The 21,086-nt window shown below is 41.9% G+C and overlaps 1 protein-coding gene across 1 annotated transcript in view; it reads left to right on the top strand.

Moving 5' to 3' along the window:
• The window catches only part of ST6GALNAC5 (ST6 N-acetylgalactosaminide alpha-2,6-sialyltransferase 5), a 212,940-nt gene extending 192,246 nt beyond the window's left edge, over window positions 1-20,694 (top strand). Inside the window, exon 5 of the mRNA XM_061411545.1 lies at window positions 15,203-20,694. Coding sequence (XP_061267529.1) covers window positions 15,203-15,434 — 232 coding nt within the window. The 3' untranslated portion in view covers window positions 15,435-20,694. The remainder of the gene's footprint in view (window positions 1-15,202) is intronic.
• The last annotated feature ends 392 nt before the right edge of the window (window positions 20,695-21,086 follow it).

Genomic DNA, 21,086 nt, shown 5'->3' with positions numbered 1-21,086 from the left:
AAAATTCACCTGTAATCTAGAGGAGTGGTGCCAATAAATTCAGAAAGTTTCCTAGTTCTCAGGCATGCCTGCTGACCTGCACATGGACTCAGTTCTGATCTTCAAATGGTAAAAGAGGGCATTCTCAACTTGTTCATTAAAATTTATACTTGCTTATATCTTCATGTGGTGCTGGTGGCTCAGTGGTAAAGAATATGCAATGCAGGAGACACAGGTTCTATCCCTGGGTTGGGAAGATCCCTTGGAGGAGGAACGAGCAACCCGCTCTGGTACTGTTGCCTGGATAATCCCGTGGACAGAGGAACCTGAAAGGTTACAGTCCAGGGTCACAGATCAGACATGACCTAGCAACTGAGCAGGCATGCATGCATACCTTCATGTATTTTAAACCTAACAGCTTCTCAAAGGCCATGGATCTTTAGATAAAATCTACAATTGGGAGGTCAGATGCAAGGATGATGACACATGATGAAGTAGACATCATGCCGTTACCACTTTGCCACTTCTCTCCTATCCTTTTTAACCCAAAGACAACACAGCAGCAGTACTAGTGTATGTGTAACGGTCAGGTCACAGAGAAGGAAAGGCATGGATAGGACAGGGCCGTGAAGTCTTCTTGGACTCATGAATCCCCAGGGAAGACATAATGTAGTAAGGAAGGATGTGGAGTCTGTACCCAGATGGCACAGGTTCAAAGCCCAGCCCCGCCACTTACTAATGTGACCTCAAGCAGGTCACTCAATCTCCCTGGATCTTAGCTTCGTTGCCATTAGAAGTGGATGTGATGATAGTAACAGATGCTGCCTCTTAGGTTTGTTGGGAAGATCTCCTGGAGGAGGGCATGGCAACCCACTCCAGTATTCTTGCCTGAAGAATCCCAGACAAGAATACTAGAGTGGGCAGGAATACTGGACAGAGGAGCCTGGTGGGCTACAATCCATAGGGTTGCAAAGAGTCAGACACGACTGAAGAGACTTAGCACACATGCATTCACATAGGGTGGTGGGTGAATTAAAAAAGCGAATACAGGTAAGTGCTTGGAACAGCACCTAGGACATGACCAGAGTGAGCGTGGACCCTCATGCTGTTCCTCATCACTTCCTGCACTGGCTTTGTTTCCCCCTTTAACAACCTCCATGCAAAAAGGTAGGTTGGACGGTGTTAAAAAAAACCATCTGCCTCCTCAAACCAACAGGCCAGCAAAGGCAGTGGCAGCAGCCCCTTTGGGCATGCCAAGAGCCATCAAAGCTGATGGTTAGACGGCAGATATAATTATGTAATATTGCCATTAAGATGCCAGAGAGAAAGAGTATGAATAAATTGAAATGTTAATGACTTAAAGTGTTCAAAGAAATATTCCATTTATTATGGAAAACAAATGAATGGCAAGTTAACCTGTCATTTCTCTTACTCAGAGTAAGTTCATCACAACTTAGTGCTCGTGGGATGGGAGCAATTTCTGGAAAAACACTAGCAAGGAAGTCCAGATTTCCTTGTAATAGATTTCCTGCCTTGGCACCGGATGGAATTTCCACCCGCTCAGAATTTCTGTCCCTCAGTCACCATCCCAGAGGTTCCATAGGTATTGTCACAAGATGCTTTTGGCAAAAATTCTTCAGAAGGATCCCTACCCCAAGCGTCCTTCTGGGGAAAGTGGAGAGGTCTGCTGGGTGTCTTCTGATGCAGAAGGTTAGGCTGGAGATAGCATCCTCTTCAGTCCCAATGCCTGTTTAGAAAGGAAAAGAAGGGAAAAACCCAGAGCAGCACAGACTAATCCCAAGTTCCTTTCCTCTTCATGCCCTGGACGCATGGGTTGAACCACCAGGCACCCAGGTTCCAAATGGTGGAGGCTCATCTGCAAGATGGGGATGAGAAAACAGTAATAAAAAGTGAATGGGTCATGGTGAGGATTAAATGAGATCATGGATGTAGAATGTTTGACACAGTGCCTAACACAGGGAAGACTATTAATATCATTTATGTTATTAATACATTATACTGTAAGAGATATAAACAATTAATAATTATTAATATTATCTTAAGGACTCAAGAGTTTCCCAGAAAGTTACCAGGAATTTTGAGGGTGTTCAAAGAATAGGCCACAGCTCTTGCTTTCTAGAGGCTTACAATAAGCCTCATTTGCCAGGAAATCTAACACAGCAGAGCCACTTGTAGTTCAATGTCTCTTGCAAACAACATCTGCCACCAAAGAATGAAAACACAACTTATAAGTTAATCCTGCTACTGGCCTGACCATTCCCCATTTTGTCCTGATTTTGAAAGAAGCTAAGAACTCTAAGGCCAGCAGAGTACATGTATCATGAGTTCTAGGACTTACAAAAGTAAAATATCACAGGAAGGTGAGATAGCAGACCTATGCTGGTTGAGCCCACCAGAATATAAACGCCTGGAGGGCAGAGACTTTTGTGTGTTGGGCTCACTGTTGGAGCCGTGGTACACAGGACAGTAGATAGGTACCATCCTGGCCTATAGCAGATGATTCATCCATACCGAGTGGATAATGGCCCTATCCATTGTCTCTCATGCTGTAGTAAAAGGGTGTTTAATGGGTTAATGTAAGCCATTTCTGCCTCTCAGAAGCTGTGTGACCTTGAGAAAGTTATTGAACTTCACTGAGCCTTCATTACTTTGGGCATGTTACTTTGACTTTCTACCTGAAGCCTTAGTTTCTATGTCTGCATGATGACAGCAGTTGTACTTACCTCCAGGGTTTATGTGATAATCCCATGAGATAATAAATGAGAAAGGCATGGCACAGCCTTGGTGTATGCTAAGCATGGATAAATTTACCGAGCAAAAGGATTCGCTCATCTGCACTTGTGGATACCCATGAGCACATTTTAAGAATCTGTCCCGTGAGTGCTAATCGGTCAGTGGGAAGGACCTGGCTTCTGGAAAGAGAAGGCATTGTGAGCATGTTCAGTTGTGCCTGACTCTTTACGACCCCATGGACTGTAGCCAGCCAGGCTCCTCTGTCCATGGGATTTTCCAAGCAAGAATACTGGAGTGGGTTGCCATTTCCTTCTCCAGGGGATCTCCAGACCCAGGGATTGAACCCAGTTCTCTTGCGTTGCAGGGGCTTCTTTACCAATTAGCCACCAGGGAAGGCCCTCACACACTTCTAAAGAGAATCTGATCATCACTTTCTCATTGACAAGGAAACTGAGGCACAGAAAGACCAAAGATTGGACTAATTCTGCAGTCATTTCCATCAGCTTAGCATGGCAGTGACCCAAAGGGAATCAATGTCGCTTGCTGTATGCTGGTATGCTGGGACATATAGGGACGGGGGTGGGGTAGGACAGGGAGTAGAGGACTAAATTATATCCTACGGAGCAGACAGCTGAGGAAACCCACAAGTGCCCGACTTGTAAGAAGTGTGGGTAGATTATCCCCTACAGGCCTAGAGCTGTCATTTTCTTCCAGTTCTCCTGCAGGTCTGGCCTTCTCACCCCTCCCACCCAGAGGGGCCTGACTTACTTCCAGAGGAAGTAAATCCCAAAGACAGAGAAACCTGGTGGGATATGTCCATGGAGTCGTAAAGAGTTGGATATAACTGAACACCCCCATAATGCCTCCCCTTTCCAGCAGCCGGGCCCTCCCCATGGACCGATTGCCATTTATTGGCCAGAAAACTTCTAGTAGCCACTTCTAGTATTTCAGGCGCATGGACTCCTTGGGGAGAATAAAAACCCTATGTTCATATTTAAAACCACAAATGGAGACAGTGAATGTGTAAATGACCATATTGGCAGATGAAGGATGTGTTATTCAAAACCTGGCAGTATCTAACACTGACTAAAAGTCATGTGACTGGTGTGCAACCGTTTCCTCCTTAGTTTGGTGCCACCGTAGCCTTCTGACTGCTCTCTCTGACTCTGGTCTTTCTCTTTCCTCTAGATAACCATCATATCTGACTCTGTCACTGAAACCCCTCAGTAGGTCCCCACAGTTTTTAGAACAGTGTTCACACTCCCTAGCTTAGCACACGAGCCCTCAGGACCTACCCTCTGCAGCCACTTTAGTCTCGTCTCCTGGCTTCTTCAATGAAGGCTCAGTGGGTAAAGAACCTGTCTGCAATGGAGGAGACTTGGGTTCTATCTCTGGGTTGGGAAGATTGCCCAGAGGAGGAAATGGCACCCCATTCCAGTATTCTTGCCTGAAAACTCCCGTGGACAGAGAAGCCTAGTAAGCTACAGCGCATCCACAGGGTCGCAAAGAGGACACAACTGAGCAAATAAGCACACACGCACACATCTCTATTCACAGACTTATTTTAGCCACAATGAGGAACTTAAGAAGGAGCTCACCCTGTGCACACCTGTCCCTTTGCCCTCATCTTGGAATGTCCATCCCCTCATTCTTAATCTTGCTAATTGCTACTAGTTTTTCACTGTAGTATTAATGGCTGATATTTTTCTACATATAGCAAGTGCTGGCCCTATGCTTACTGTGAATACATGTGCCATTTCATTGAACCTTGATGATAATCCCAGGAGGTAAACGTTATTATTATTGCCATTTTACATATGAAGCTTGAGGACATGAAACAGCTGCCAAAGTTGTGGGGCAGGAAAGTGATGGAGCTGTGATTTGAATTCAGGTCTCCAGGACTCAAAAGGCAAAACTCTTAACATCTCACTCCAGTGCTTCAGAGACCCTCTTCCTCCAAGCTTTCCCTGACTTCCTGTCTGGGTCAGACCTCACCTAGGCCCCTCCTGGGGCCTCTGCCACCTCGTCCTCTGCTCACCTCACTGGGTGACACATTCATCTTCTTCATCAGCCCGTGATCTCCTCAAGGGAAGGGGTCCTATCTCAAGCCACGTTTGTATCTCCAGTTCTTGCCACTTTTTCTGGCACGTAGTGTGTATTCAGTATTGATTAACTCGGTGAATAAATAAAAACCTTCCTTTCCCTGGCAGTGTTTAGGAGACTAATTGTATATTTATTCCAAGATCAAAAGTGCCAGGTGAGTGAAGAGTATAATTAACCAGTGGCAAATTCAGATTTCAAGGATCTGAAGAAGTCACTGGTAGCCACCTGTATCATTCTCAGCCAAGGCCAGCACTGGTCCTCAGAGAGAGGTTCAGGCATGAGGCATCAGTCTATTCTGCCTCCATCACTCCAACTGCAGGCTCATCAGTGTTCAGAAAGCTGGAGAAAATTAATGTCATGTCTCACCAGAGACAGCCTCAAAATATATTATTATGTGGACATGGACCTTTAAATCATGCCATATCCATATAGGAAGGCAAATCCATTCTCTCTAGATGGACTATAAATTGCAATGAAAAAGATCTGTTATCATTGCTTTCCAAACTAAGTTATGGTAAGTATTTTTAATCCCATTTTCCATTGTAAATTATTTGTGATAATAATGAGCCAAGCATTTAAATTCTACCTAGTAATCTTATTTCTGATCATACTTAACACATTACCAAGTTTACAACTCTCTGTTACCCATCATTTCTTGAGTATTAATTAGCAGAGTAATGACTCAGAGTGATCACTGTCATGGAACTAAATTAATATCTCATCCATAATGTGAAGGACATCTCAAAGGTATCGTGAATATCAGAGAGTTGATTCTGCTAGAGTTATTAGCTAGTGAACATTAATAAAGCTGCCAGCATAACAGGGCAAGTTCCTACTTGGCAACAGTCCATCATGTAGATGCTTACAGAGGATGGGTATGGAATATAATGCATTCATGTGGTTCACATTTTATGAAGTGAACTTAAAATAGATTGTTGTATTTTTTCATAGATGTTAACGTTTCCATAATTTCTTCTTTTATCTCTGCTATAATTTGACCAAATCTTACTGGTCACTGGGTGTTCTCATTACCTTCCTCTGTCCCATGGGTGCAATGCTTCTTAGGTGCCTGAGTGGTTGGTAGTGGATACAGGGTTCAAATGACTCACTTGTACCCTTTGATCCATGAAGGGTAGACAGCTACAGGCTCTCAGTGTTTCCTGTGCCCCAGAAACACAAGTATTATTCCACTGGCTTCTACCACTTCAGGTGTGCAGCAGTTTTCTTCCAAAAGAGGCTGTAAGACAAGAAATGGAGGCAACAGAATGAAGGTGTCTCATGGGGTCTCACAGGCCTGAAGTAGCTGTGTAAGAAGGCCTGTTAGGAGAACACTTTCTTCTGAATGCTCTAAAGTGTCCAGAGCAAGCCAGTTTCAGAACCACCGGGACACTTGACAGATGTTGATTCAACTCTATTCCTCAAAGTTTTCCTGACTACCTGCCAGTTCAGTTCAGTTCAGTTGCTCAGTCGTGTCTGACTCTTTGCGATCCCATGAAACACAGCACACTAGGCCTCCCTGTCCATCGCCAACTCCCAGAGTCCACCCAAACCCATGTTCATTTAGTCGGTGATGCCATCCAACCATCTCATCCTCTGTCGTCCCCTTCTCCTCCTGCCCCCAATCCCTCCCAGCATCAGAGTCTTTTCCAATGAGTCAACTCTTCGCATGAGGTGGCCAAAGGACTGGAGTTTCAGCTTTAGCATCATTCCTTCCAAAGAAATCCCAGGGCTGATCTCCTTCAGAATGGACTGGTTGGATCTCCTTGCAGTCCAAGGGACTCTCAAGAGTCTTCTCCAACACCACAGTTCAAAAGCATCAATTCTTCGGCATTCAGCCTTCTTCACAATCCAACTCTCACATCCATAGATGACTACTGGAAAAACCATAGCCTTGACTAGCTGGACCTTTGTTGACAAAGTAATGTCTCTGCTTTTTAATATGCTGTCTGCTGCTGCTACCAAGTCGCTTCAGTTGTGTCCAACTCTGTGTGACCCGTAGACAGCAGCCCAGGAGGCTCTCTCATCCCTGGGATTCTCCAGGCAAGAACACTGGAATGGGTTGCCATTTCCTTCTCCAATGCATGAAATTGAAAAGTGAAAATGAAGTCACTCTAGGTTGGTCATAACTTTCCTTCCAAGGAGTAAGCATCTTTTAATTTCATGGCTGCAATCACCATCTGCAGTGATTTTGGAGCCCAGAAAAATAAAGTCAGCCACTGTTTCCCCATCTATTTGCCATGAAGTGATGGGACCAGATGCCATGATCTTAGTTTTCTGAATATTGAGCTTTAAGCCATGTGGTACTATATACCATGCCAAGAATACAAGTATGTTTGAAGAGAGTGTCTGAGAGCTCTAAAGAGAGACAAAAGCACCATTCTTTCATTGGGATCTTTAGCCTTATAGATAATCCAGGCCAAATCCAGAGATCAGGGTCAATCTGGTCAGACCCAATAAATGGAAGTATCCACCCTTACCTGTTAATGATAAGCTTTTCATAATTGCAAAGCTTAGCTTTAGAAGATTAAAAAAAGGCACATCACCAACTCCTGCTTCCAGTGATATCAGTGGCTAGAATTGAGTTTAGAAAATAAGCATAGTGACTGCAGCCATGAAATTAAAAGACACTTGCTCCTTGGAAGAAAATCTATGAAAAACCTAGACAGCATATTAAAAAGCAGAGATATTACTTTGCCAACAAAGGTCCATGTAGTCAAACCTATGATTTTTTGTGAGAGTTGGACTGTGAAGAAAGCTGAGCACCGAAGAATTGATGCTTTTGAACTATGGTGTTGGAGAAGACTCTTGAGAGTCCCTTGGACTGCAAGGAGATCCAACCAGTCCATTCTGAAGGAGATCAGCCCTGGGATTTCTTTGGAAGGAATGATGCTAAAGCTGAAACTCCAGTACTTTGGCCACCTCATGTGAAGAGTTGACTCATTGGAAAAGACCCTAAAGATTGAAAGCAGGAGAAGGAGATGACAGAGGATGAGATGTTTGGATAGCATCACCAACTTGATGGACATGAGTTTGAGCAAGCTCTGGAAGTTGGTGAAGGACAGGGAAGCCTGGGGTGCTGCAGTCCATGAGGTCGCAAAGAGTGGAACACGACTGAGCAACCACACTGAACTGAAGCTCTGATTTGGCAGGGACTTAACTAAATCAGCCATCTTCAACCTGGCTGCATGTTAGGATCTCCTACAGAACTTTATAACATTATTACCTTTTTAAAAGGGGCTTCCCAGAGGGCTCAGTGGTAAATAACCCACCTGGCAATGCAGGAGACTCAGGAGATTCTGATTTGATTCCTGGGTTGTGAAGATGCCCTGCAGGAGGAAATGACAACCCATTCCAGTTTTCTCACCTGGAAAATTCCATGGACAAAGGAGCCTGGCGGGCTACAGTCCATAGGGTCGCAAAAAAACGAACACGACTGAGCACGAGCACCTTTTTTAAAAAATATTTATTTATTTATGATTTGGTTGCATTGGGTCCTACTTGTGGCACGTGAGGTCCTTGCTGAGTCGTAGGAGATCTTTCACTGCAGCGTACAGGCTCTCTAGTTGCTGTATGTGGGCTCAGTAGTTGCAGTGTACAGCCCAGTTTCTCCATGACATATTGGATCTCAGTTCACCCTCCGCCCCTCGTCCAGGGATAGAACCCATAGCCCCTGCATTGCAAGGCAGACTCCCAACCACTGGACCACCAGGGAAGTCCCATATTATTATCTTTTTAAATTTTTTGTTTTGAAAAAGTTTTAGACTTACAGAAAACGTTGCAAAAATAGTACAAGGGAGTTTCTGTATATCCTTCATCCTGCTCCCCTAAAGTTAATACTCTGGTGCAGTTTTCAAAACTAAACTGCTGGTGCAATACTCTAAACTAAACTGCAGGCTTTTTTCTGATTTCACCATTTTTTTCTACTAATGTCTTTTGTCTCCTCCAGGACCCAATCCAGGCTCCCTTTGCATTTGCTTATGTCTCCTTAGTCTCCTCCAGTCTGTGACAGGTCCTAAGTCTTTCCATATCTTTCATGACTCCAACACATTTGAAGAATTCTGCTCATTACTGTAGGATATCCATTGCTTTGGATTTGTGGCTCAGAGGGTAAAGTGTCTGCCTGCAATGCAGGAGACCTGGGTTTGATCCCTGGGTCAGGAAGATCCCCTGGAGAAGGAAATGGCAACCCACTCCATTGCCTGGAAAATCCCATGGACAGAGAAGCCTGGTAGACTACAGTCCATGGGATCGCAAAGAGTCGGACACAACTGAGCGACTTCACTTTCACTTTCTCATTATTAGATTGAGGTTATGCATTACTGAGAAGGATGCCACAGAAGCAGTTGCATCTCATATCAAGAGGTACATGATGTCAAAATATCTTACTACTGGTAATGTTAACCTTGGTAACTTGGGTATGGTGTCATCTGCTGGGTTTACTCATTGTCAATTTACTATTTTTTCCTTTTGTCATTAAATACCTGGGGGGTGCTTTATGCAAATAATCTATTTCTCATCTTCCCCCCCTTTACATTCCATTCATTCATGCATCTTGCCTGCAGTAATTACTGCAGTATTCTAATGGCGATTTTCTACTCCCTCATTTTTTTCTAGAGTATTAGTTGGAATTATACTGCAAGGAAATGCTTTTTCTTCTCCCTCATTTATTTATTTAATCAGTAATTTATTGAAATCGTCATGGACTCATAGATATTTATTCTATTTTACTTTATGGGACTTACAGTTCAATATTGCCATTATTTATTTTGATACACAAAACCAAGTCACTTTTTAAAATACCTATGCCTGGGACCCTCTCCAAATCAATTAAACAAGACCCTGTGGAGGTGGAGCACAGGCAGTGGTATTTCTTTAAAGCTCCTCCTGTGCACTAAACATTAGTTCTTTTATCCTACCCACCTGGCTTCTCTATAAAGAAAAAGAAAATTCCTTCTTCGCATTATTCTGCAGGATTTTGTTCCCACACTAGCCCTTGGGGGGCTGATGACAGGCTGCAGCCACTTAGGGAACAAACTGGCTCTGTAATTACCATACCCTTCCCACCCCCACACCTTCACTCCCTGAACATCCCCTGGCCCCCACCAGCAACTTGGATGCCAGAATCCTCCCTTCTACAACAGTAGCCTCCTGATGTGGAAGTTCTGCTGATTCTTATTGTTGTAGTCATTTGGATCGGGTGGAGGGGAAAAAAACCTATAGCAGCTTATAGAAAGTCAGGCTTGAGAAAAAAACTCAAGGAATTATAACCTTAAATTTTCTGAAGGAAGGGCTTTCTGAATGGCACAGTGGATGACAGCTAACAGCATGCTGACAATCTACAGGAAGATTGTTCCTGCAGTTGCTTCAGCTCTGCCTTCTATAATTAATCCCATCAAGCACTTTTCTGCCATTTGGACAAAGTTTTAAAGGGTGGAGACAACCCCCACTTATTTGGACACCTTTGAAACCATAATAACCAAAGATGTAAATCTCCCTTGAGGAGATCAGCAGGGAGCCAGATGTGTTTTCATTCAAGGAGATGGTCTTCCTGAATAAGGAAATTGAACCTACAGTGTCCTTTAGCTGATTTCCAATTTCCCTCTATTCCTAGGTGCCAAATCAATCTCATGATATTTTTAGAAACCTGATTGTTTCTTTAGTCATACTGATGCCAATAATATGCTCAAAACTTAGCTGAATCAGATTTAAAACCTGATGCATGCTGGAGTAAAAACTTAACACCAAGTCTACTATGGTGACATGAATTTAGCATGGTTCCCCAAATTATGCCATATGAATCTAGGAAAGATATGTCTCGCAACTTTTTATTTCTTTTTTATTTTCTTCATACTGGTCAGTTCCAACTTGAATTTTTCCTACCACACACTTTCTGTGTTGAAAACAACTTCTAGTAAAATTTGAAGGGGATTCTAATTTCTAGGGCAATAAATAAGTGAAAGTGTTAGTCACTGAGTCAGGTCCAGCTCTTTGCAACTTACGGACTGTAGCCTGCCAAAGTTCTTCTGTTCATGAAATTTTCCAGACAAGAATACTGGAGTGGGTAGCCATTCCCTTCTCCAGGGGATCTTCCTGACCCAGGGATCAAACCTAGGTCTCCTGCATTGCAGGCAGCTTCTTTACTGTCTGAGCCACCAGGGAAATAAACAAGTGAACTCTATAATAACTAGATAGGGTGGGATCTGATGTCTTAATATGAAATACAGAATTACTTCCGAGACAAGCATAATAGAGATGCAAAGTATTAACTCAGCATAGCATCCAACCCAGGATGAGGAATGTTTAAATGGTGCATGACAAAAATAAATCTCTCTTCCTGGAAGAACTTTAACCTCAGAGGAGAGGAAGCTCAAAGGTTTATTGCTGTCAGAGCCACAAACTCAACACCCCTCTTGATAAAAGACTTCGATCCCTGACCTCAGTAAAGTTGCTACTCTAAAAGCCATTTGTCTATTGATCTCCTCTGAAGAAAGCGAATAGGTGTCTAGCAGGACGAGTATCTCTGGGAAACCAAGTGACTGTACTTAGAGTAGAGCCGAGTGCTGGGAAGGGGGCCCTAGGACATCAGGTGCCGTAAGGTGGTTTGCAGGAAGCTGGGATGCCTTTTAAGAGAAGCCATAAGAGGGACAAGAAAAACTTAGTTTCTGCAGCAAGGCTGCTTGGTGAGTGTAAGTCAAAGTAGGAAGGGTAATCTACTGGGATATCTTGACTGCTCTTGTCATTTAGACTTCAACACAGAAGAGATGGAGTGGACTGGCCTAGAATGGAAACTGATCAGAGATCAGAGCTCTTAGAGAGTGAGATATTTTAATAATCCAACATCAGGGCACCAACCACCCCTCATGTTAATCCTGTTCACATTACCTTTAAGAAAGAGCCAGTATTTCTCCTTTGAGGCGGAATATAGAGATAGGGATATGGAGCACCTGCTAGGAATAAGACAAAGGCCTATTCTCGTGAATAGACAAGAAGCAAGTAAACAACAATAGCAATTTCAGAAACCAATTAATGCCATAAGGAAAATAAATCCAGGGACTTTCCTGGTGGTTCAGGGAAGACTCCAAGCTCCCAGTACATGAGGCCTGGGTTCGATCTCTGGTCAGGGAACTAGATCCCACATACTGCAACTAAGAATTAGTGTGCAACTAAAGATCCCGCTAAGACCCAGCACAGCCAATAATAAATATTTTTTAAAAACCATTGCAACGAAAGAATAAAATACTTAGGGAATATATCTACCTAAAGAAACTAAAGACCTATATATAGAAAACTATAAAACACTGGTGAAAAAAATCAAAGAGGACATTAATAGATGGAGAAATATACTGTGTTCATGGATTGGAAGAATCAATATAGTGAAAATGAGTATACTACCCAAAGCAATCTATAGATTCAATACAATCCCTATCAAGCTACCAATGGTATTTTCCACAAAGCTAGAACAAATAATTTCACAATTTGTATGGAAATACAAAAAACCTTGAATAGCCAAAGCAATCTTGAGAAAGAAGAATGGAACTGGAGGAATCAACCTGCCTGACTTCAGGCTCTACTACAAAGCCACAATGACCAAGACAGTATGGTACTGGCACAAAGACAGAAATATAGATCAATGGAACAAAATAGAAAGCCCGGAGATAAATCCACGCACCTATGGACACCTTATCTTTGACAAAGGAGGCAAGAATATACAATGGATTAAAGACAATCTCTTTAACAAATGGTGCTGGGAAAACTGGTCAACCACTTGTAAAAGAATGAAACTAGAACACTTCTTAACACCATACACATAAATAAACTCAAAATGGATTAAAGATCTAAACGTAAGACCAGAAACTATAAAACTCCTAGAGGAGAACATAGGCAAAACACTCTCTGACATACATCACAGCAGGATCCTCTATGACCCACCTCCCACAATATTGGAAATAAAAGCAAAAATAAACAAATGGGACCTAATTAAAATTAAAAGCTTCTGCACAACAAAGGAAACTATTAGCAAGGTGAAAAGACAGCCTTCAGAATGGGAGAAAATAATAGCAAATGAAGCAACTGACAAACAATTAATCTCAAAAATATACAAGCAACTCCTACATCTCAATTCCAGAAAAATAAACGACCCAATCAAAAAATGGGCCAAAGAACTAAATAGACATTTCTCCAAAGAAGACATACAGATGGCTAACAAACACACGAAAAGATGCTCAACATCACTCATTATCAGAGAAATGCAAATCAAAACCACAATGAGGTACCATTTCACGCCAGTCAGAATGGCTGCTATCCAAAAGTCTACAAGCAATACATTCTGGGGAGGGTGTGGAGAAAAGGGAACCCTCTTACACTGTTGGTGGGAATGCAAACTAGTACAGCCACTATGGAGAACAGTGTGGAGATTCCTTAAAAAACTGGAAATAGAACTGCCTTATGATCCAGCAATCCCACTGCTGGGCATACACACCAAGGAAACCAGAATTGAAAGAGACACATGTACCCCACTGTTCATCATAGCACTGTTTATAGTAGCCAGGACATGGAAGCAACCTAGATGTCCATCAGCAGACAAATGGATAACAAAGCTGTGGTACATATACACAATGGAGCATTACTCAGCCATTAAAAAGAATACATTTGAATCAGTTCTAATGAGGTGGATGAAACTGGAGCCTATTATACAGAGTGAAGTAAGCCAGAAAGAAAAACACCAATACAGTATACTAACGCATATATATGGGATTTAGAAGGATGGTAATGATAATCCTGTATGCGAGACAGCAAAAGAGACATAGATGTATAGAACAGTCTTTTGGACTCTATGGGAGAGGGTGAGGGTGGGATGATTTCGGAGAATGGTATTGAAACATGGATAATATCATATGTGAAACGAATCGCCAATCCAGGTTGAATGCATGATACAGGATGCTTGGGGCTGTTGAACTGGGATGACCCAGAGGGATGGTATGGGGAGGGAGGTGGGAGGGGGTTCAGGATGGGGAACACGTGTACAACCCTGGTGGATTCATGTTGATCTATGGATAAACCAATATGATATTGTAAAGTAATTAGCCTCCAATTAAAATAAATAAATTTATTTTAAAAAAATAATCTTTTGATTAGGTAACTTTTTTTTTTTTTTTTTAATTTTATTTTCTTTTTAAACTTTAATATATTGTATTAGTTTTGCCAAATATCAAAATGAATCCACCACAGGTATACATGTGTTCCCCATCCTGAACCCTCCTCCCTCCTCCCTCCCCATACCCTCCCTCTGGGTCGTCCCAGTGCACCAGCCCCAAGCATCCAGTATCGTGCATCGAACCTGGACTGGCGACTCATTTCATACATGATATTATACATGTTTCAATGCCATTCTCCCAAATCTTCCCACCCTCTCCCTCTCCCACAGAGTCCATAAGACTGATCTACACATCAGTGTCTCTTTTGCTGTCTCTTACACAGGGTTATTGTTACCATCTTTCTAAATCCCATATATATGCGTTAGTATACTGTATTGGTGTTTTTCTTTCTGGCTTACTTCACTCTGCATAATAGGCTTGCGGTCAACATCTGCTGAAGAAGGTGCGCCGGTTGCACACCTAGACCATATGATTAGGTAACTTTTTAAAAAATAAAAAAAAAAAAAAAAGAAAGAAAATAAATCCAAGTGAGATGGAGAGATGGGGGCAGGCATTGGTTACAGGTTCTCTGAGGATGATACATCTGTGTCAATCCCCAGCAGTGAGAAGGAGTTAACTGAAGGTGTGTACCAGCCAGGTGACTGCCCTCAACAGCCATGACCTCAGGGGAGGGACCAGCTTGGCAGAGTTGACCACCAGAGAGGCCAATAACGTAGGAGCATAGCAGACAAGGCTGAGTAGGTTAGAAGAGACTCCGGAGTGAAGCTAGCTTACACCCTGTAGGCCATGCTCTTAGTATAGCTGGAAGCCTTTGGAGGGTTTGGAGAGGGGTGGGGGTGAGGAAGCAGAATGATCTGTTTTTGTTTTATAAATATTATCATTACTGTGTGTGCTAAACAGACTGTATGGGGCAAGAGTGGAAATCAGAACTATAGTTGGGTTTTAGGACTATGTAGTTTCTAAACCTAAAAGCCTGAATGTCCTACTGCATGTTTAATCTCACTGATCACGATGGTCACTGACTTTATTGCACAACCTCAGAACCTCTCCATGTGTATATTGCTTAAGCATCAGAAAAGCCATTTGTTGAAATTCATTTAATGTGAAAGTGTAGTTTGTGCTTATCAGCTTATTAAAGGTAACATCTTACCTAAATCAGTGAAAGTATTTTTGTTTTTGTTTTAATCAGTTATTTCACTTTCCTCCTACAGGGATCCCAACCACCTTTCAGTACCTTATCACTATTATGAACCTTTTGGACCTGATGAATGTACAATGTACCTGTCCCATGAGCGAGGACGGAAGGGCAGTCATCACCGCTTTATCACAGAGAAACGAGTCTTTAAGAACTGGGCACAGACATTCAATATTCACTTTTTTCAACCAGACTGGAAACCAGAATCTCTTACCAATAGTCATTCTGAGAATAAACCTGTGTTCTGAAGAATGTGTGTGGCCAGACGGAAATCCTAAGAACCCCACTGTATCAAACATTGGGCCACTGAACTTCCGGAAACCCCAGACATGAAAGAGGAACAAAACTGGTCGCACGAATAGCTTCCTCTTCAAGAGGTACCATGTATAGATGCCTCTGAGGCATGTGCAGTTGGTCTATAAGGGAAGTTGGTCTATAAGGGAAGATTCCAGAATTAATACATCCTAGTGAGTGCTGTCCCTTTCTAAAGGGGTTACCTTAGGAGCCAAATGCGCATTTCAGTGATGCTGCCGTGGCAGAAAGTGTGTAGGAACTTTTTAAGTATTGCCTTCGAAACTGAGACATAAATAACTCAACATTAGATGTATCCCTTTGTAGAAATACCACCTCTAAAGTCATTTTTCTATCAAATTGTATCCTAACCTGAACTATAACCTTTGTTATCTGTTGGACTCTGTATGTGTGATTTATAAAGAGTAGCCTTGGAAATATGGACATGATTTCTGAAGAGTACATCTTCACTTTCATAAGCAAATGCCCAATATTTATTTACTGAGAGTTTTTTAGTGTGCGCTAGGCCAGTATTTTTATAGATTATGATTATGTGGTAATTTATCCCTCCTAATTATTTAATCCTGAATGATAATTGGAAAAGGCCCAGAACTGGGAGACAAACTGCCGTGTTCACAGTGCTCATTGTTAGCAAGCAACAGTATATGGCTTGGAAACGTCGCATTGCATTTTTTGAACCCTCATGCTTCAAGAACAACTATGATATTTTCCAACATGCAGAAATGCTCCAAATGACGATATTGAAAACCAAAAACTGCGTTGTTCAAACAAAAACCAGACCAACAACAGAAACTGAAAGACAGTTGGCTTGGGTAATGTAGGTCGCTTCATTTAAGCCCTAGTTTCCTCTTCTGCAAAGTGATGTCACTGTCCTCTGGTACAGTGACGTCACTTAAGTTTCATGCCAGATCTGAAATTCTCTCAATGAGCATCTCATTGATCTACATAAGGACTTTATACTTGGAATGATGGGGCTCCCGCAGTCGCAGGAGCCTTATTTTAGGGGGCCTTTTATATCTCCCTAGGGGCTTCCCTGGTGGCTCAGACAGTAAAGAATCTGCTTTCAATGCAGGAGACTCCAGTTCAATCCCTGAGTTGGGAAGATCCCCTGGAGAAGGGAATGGCAACCCACTCCAGTATTCTTCCTGAAGAATTCCATGGACAGAGGAGCCTGGTGGGCTACAGTTCACGTGGTCACAAAGAGTCAGACATGACTGAGGGACTAACACTTTCACTTTATATCTCCCTACTACCTAGCTCCCCCTTGTAGTGAAAAAATACCTCCTCCCTGGACCCCATAGGCAAAAATCCATCCCCTGATTCTCTGGTGCTTTTCACACCAAAAGAGTGAGAAAGAATGTGTGTGTATTACGGCAGTGGGGGGGAGGTGGGGACTTTCATACTATGCCCTGTGAAAGAGTGAGCCAGGAGGGAGAACTTTCATGCTGTTCTCTGACTACAAGAACAAGGAACTACACCTCTGTGAATCTGTGAGAAGAGAACCCAAGATTTTTCCATCACATGACTCATTTATCCTATGAACTGTTCACTCACTGCAAATCTTATATTCACTGCCGTTCCCTGGTCTTCAGGAGTATAAAGGACTTATTTTATTCAAAGCCAAGATCAGCTAGTATAGAAGATTTCAATTATGCAAGTAATATTGTTCAAAAATAGCCTTTTAGAAAATATATCAATGTTTTCTTTACTCATGGCTTAGGAGGAATTAATTTCTCTAATGCCAAATTTGAAGGCACCAGCAAATATTATGTATGAAGACTGACGCTGTTTTACAAAACATGACCTGGTTTGTGATTAAAGAAGGTTTCTCACATTACCATCTTTTCCTTTTCCTTATGAAGTACTAAAATTCCATTCTCTTGAACTAGTACTATTAATTATATGGAGTACTGTTATTGAGATGCAAACACAGTCCAGATACTCATGTAGCAAAAACAATATTGGTATTATTGTGGTGTGACTTGAGCTGTAAAAAGTCAATACAGTTGAAATGTCTGTCCAAGACATATTGGAATGTGTTCTTTAAATTTTCTCAATTTTTTAAGGAGACAAAAGGAATTTTATTCCAGCACAATCTCTTCTACAGCACGGACTCTGAACAAACAATACTTTATGAACTTACTAAAAATCACAAGAATATAGGCCACATTTACTATCACTTGAAGAGATTATATTACTCAGATGTAAATAACTTCTTTAACAAGTCTTATTTTTATGAAAATTCGGAAAGGCATACTCGGGACATGCAAAAATGTAGCTATATTACTGAATCCAATAATAATCTCAAATGTCTGTTATCTTTAGGTTTTAGGGGTTTTGTTTTGTTTTTCAAGAATATATGATAGCTCCACCTTTTTTGAAACTTTCCCCTCTCAAATAGTCAAAAGAGTATAAATCAAAGAAATTCTGAAATTCCTGGCTTTGTTGGGAAATATTTTAAATCTACATGTGGCTAGGATATGTATGTGAATTTATATTTTTAAAAAATATGGTGTAAATATGTAATAAATCATTAATGGTCAGTGGTTTTATTATAGCATTTAAAGAAAATACCTAGAATTCTGATAAGTTGTGCTATTGGGCCTGGTTATGAGCAATTGAACTATCTTGCCAAATCATTTCATGACTATCATTTTTAACACAGTGCAACGCCATTAAAATCAGCTCTGATATAAAAAAACTACAGACCACATTTACAGACCTCAGTGATTTCAATATCCGATTATATTTGAAGCCTGAGTCATACTCATTATGTTACATACCTTTTCCCTCTCTCCCCAGCTTTGTCATCAGCTTCCTCCTAGCTTTTAAGACCGAAGCAACTCAAAGCCACGGCTGGCCCATCCGTGGAGTCTGTTATTTCAACACAAGAACATTTGAATAGAGGCCATTACAATAGATAGCCTTTATGGGCAAGGATACAGGAATGCACAAACAAAATCAATCACTTCAAATGGCCCATAAAAAGAGGAATCTTGCATTTAATATTCTACAGTAAATATTCACCCAAGAAAACATACATTAAAAGAACATTAGGAGGTAAATATTCAGTGTGCTGCGTGGGGCCTTCGCTGTGTGATTTCCATTATGGTTAATGGGTGTTTGGTAACTAAGTCCCTGTGCTTCACTAACCCTGGGATGTGCTCCTAAGGGCCAGACATAAAACCAGAGCCATGCAGGAACTTCCAGTATCCTAAGATCGCAGACTTGGAGCTTCTCTCCAAAAAATAAGTGAAAGCAAAACACAGAGTCCTGTACTTAAAAGAGAAATTTCTATGAGGTTCCTTGGAATCCTTAGGTTACTATTGGATATGTGTATCGGATTCCAAACAAGACCACTCAAGACAGATTACCTTTGTTTTCTAGGTTCTCTCTGTTACTGATTTATTTGAATTACATGAAAAGTGGAAGGCTATAGCCTCATTTTGAAATAAAACTCACCTCAAAATTAAAATTATTGATTTAGATGGTAAGGGTATTTAGAAGGAAGGAAAATGTTGAAATTCTATTAGGAATGAGAGTGGTTATTTAAACACATATGTACCTATCCTTGGAAGGAAAGTTATGTCCAACCTAGATAGCATATTCAAAAGCAGAGACATTACTTTGTCAACAAAGGTCCAGCTAGTCAAGGCTATCGTTTTTCCTGTGGTCATGTATGGATGTGAGAGTTGGACTGTGAAGAAGGCTGAGTGCCAAAGAATTGATGCTTTTGAACAGTGGTGTTGGAGAAGACTCTTGAGAGTCCCTTGGACTGCAAGGAGATCCAACCAGTCCATTCTGAAGGAGTTCAGCCCTGGGATTTCTTTGGAAGGAATGATGCTAAAGCTGAAACTCCAGTACTTTGGCCACCTCATGCAAAGAGTTGACTCATTGGAAAAGACTCTGATCCTGGGAGGGACTGGGGGCAGAAGGAGAAGGGGATGACAGAGGATGAGATGGCTGGATGGCATCACTGACTCGATGGACCTGAGTCTGAGTGAACTCCGGGAGTTGGTGATGGACAGGGAGGCCTGGCATGCTGCGATTCATGGGGTCACAAAGAGTCGGACACAACTGAGCTACTGAACTGAACTGAACTTATTTAATAAGCCCAAATATCTGCACTTAGGTAGGAGTGACCTCATTTCAGAAATATACCCTGGATTCCACTGGCGTGATGATTCAAGTTGTTAAACAGACCTACTCAGAGAAGGGCCTGTGTTCCCACTCTCCGTGTTAGGAGGTGATGTTAAAACTTACGTTTTTCATTCCTCACCCAATCGTGTCTTGCTTGCATCCTCACTGCTTCTCTCTTAAACCTCATTCTGTCTTTGCTGTCATTCTCTCCTGATGTCTTCTTTTGTCTACAGTGTGCTCTTAAACCAGCAGTCTTTAGGAGCTTGTTAAGGTCTTCCTTATACATTTTTCAACTAGAGACCTAACTGGTGAACAGATTTGGGGTGAGTCCTGCTAGGGTAATGGCCATAGTAGGTGGGAGAGCTACAGGAACAGGTAGTTCAGAAGTACCATCCTGGTTTCCCCAGGGTCAAGGGAGGAGAAAAGGGGAGGAATTTCAAAATTTGGACGTTTTGTACTAAAATCCAGACGGCCCCAGGAAAGCCAGAACAGTGGCTATCCTATCAAAAGGCCACCTCAATGAGAATTACAATACCAAGGGCTTTGGAGTAAAAGTGAACCAATGGCCAAGGTTGTAGCACTTGCCAGAAGATACGTTGGAATGGAAAAGATGAGAGAGTGTCTACACAGCTTATAAATGAATAGGAGTGTCTGAGTGAACTCCAGGAGTTGGTGAGGGACAGGGAGGCCTGGCATGGTGCAGTCCATGGGGCCGCAAAGAGTCGGAGACGACTGAGCGACTGAACTGAACTGAACTGAACCGAACCCTTTTATTCCAGCTCCCTTATCCCCACCTATTCAGGGTATTGAGCCACCATAGAAATTAAAAAAAAAAAAAAATAGGAGGCAATCTTATTTGTTTCTACTCAGTGACCTAATATTATATGCTACCTTGGATTGTCCTTTGTCTTTTTATGTGTGTGTCCTGTTAGTCTAATTAGACTGTAAGCTCTTTGAGAGCAGGGACTTCTTTCTTCTTTGTCTCTGTAGCCCCATAGCACAGTGCCTTGCACACAATAGGCGCTCAATAAAGGTCTGTTGTTGATGACATCTTAACGTTGGCCCATTGGATCGGTAATTGGTATATATCCTTCCATGTAAGAAGTAGAAGAGACAGAATAGGTGGTAAAATAGCTAAATTTTAAGTGGGTTTTTATAGGGTCAGTCCTTAAACCTATAACATTTTTAATCAACAGAGTTGACCTAGATTCAGTAGAACAATATTGCTGAATTCATTAGGTTTGCTATGCTGGCTGTTCTGAACTCACAAAATGAAGTTCAGCAAGCTTTGTTTTCTCATTGTTGGTGAGCTGCTCTTAGCACAAATTAAATTTAATATTGACAAATGCTATACCACACGCAAAAAAGGGAAAAATATTTTGGGCTCTGACTTCTGTGATTCAACTACAAAAAGGAGGCTAAATGAGATGAGTACAGCCTGCCTTAAA

Source organism: Bos javanicus, chromosome 3 (assembly GCF_032452875.1).
Source record: "Bos javanicus breed banteng chromosome 3, ARS-OSU_banteng_1.0, whole genome shotgun sequence".
Taxonomy (NCBI): Eukaryota; Metazoa; Chordata; class Mammalia; order Artiodactyla; family Bovidae; genus Bos; species Bos javanicus.
Note: the sequence above shows the minus strand (reverse complement) of the source record. Positions and strands in the feature narration are given on the sequence as shown.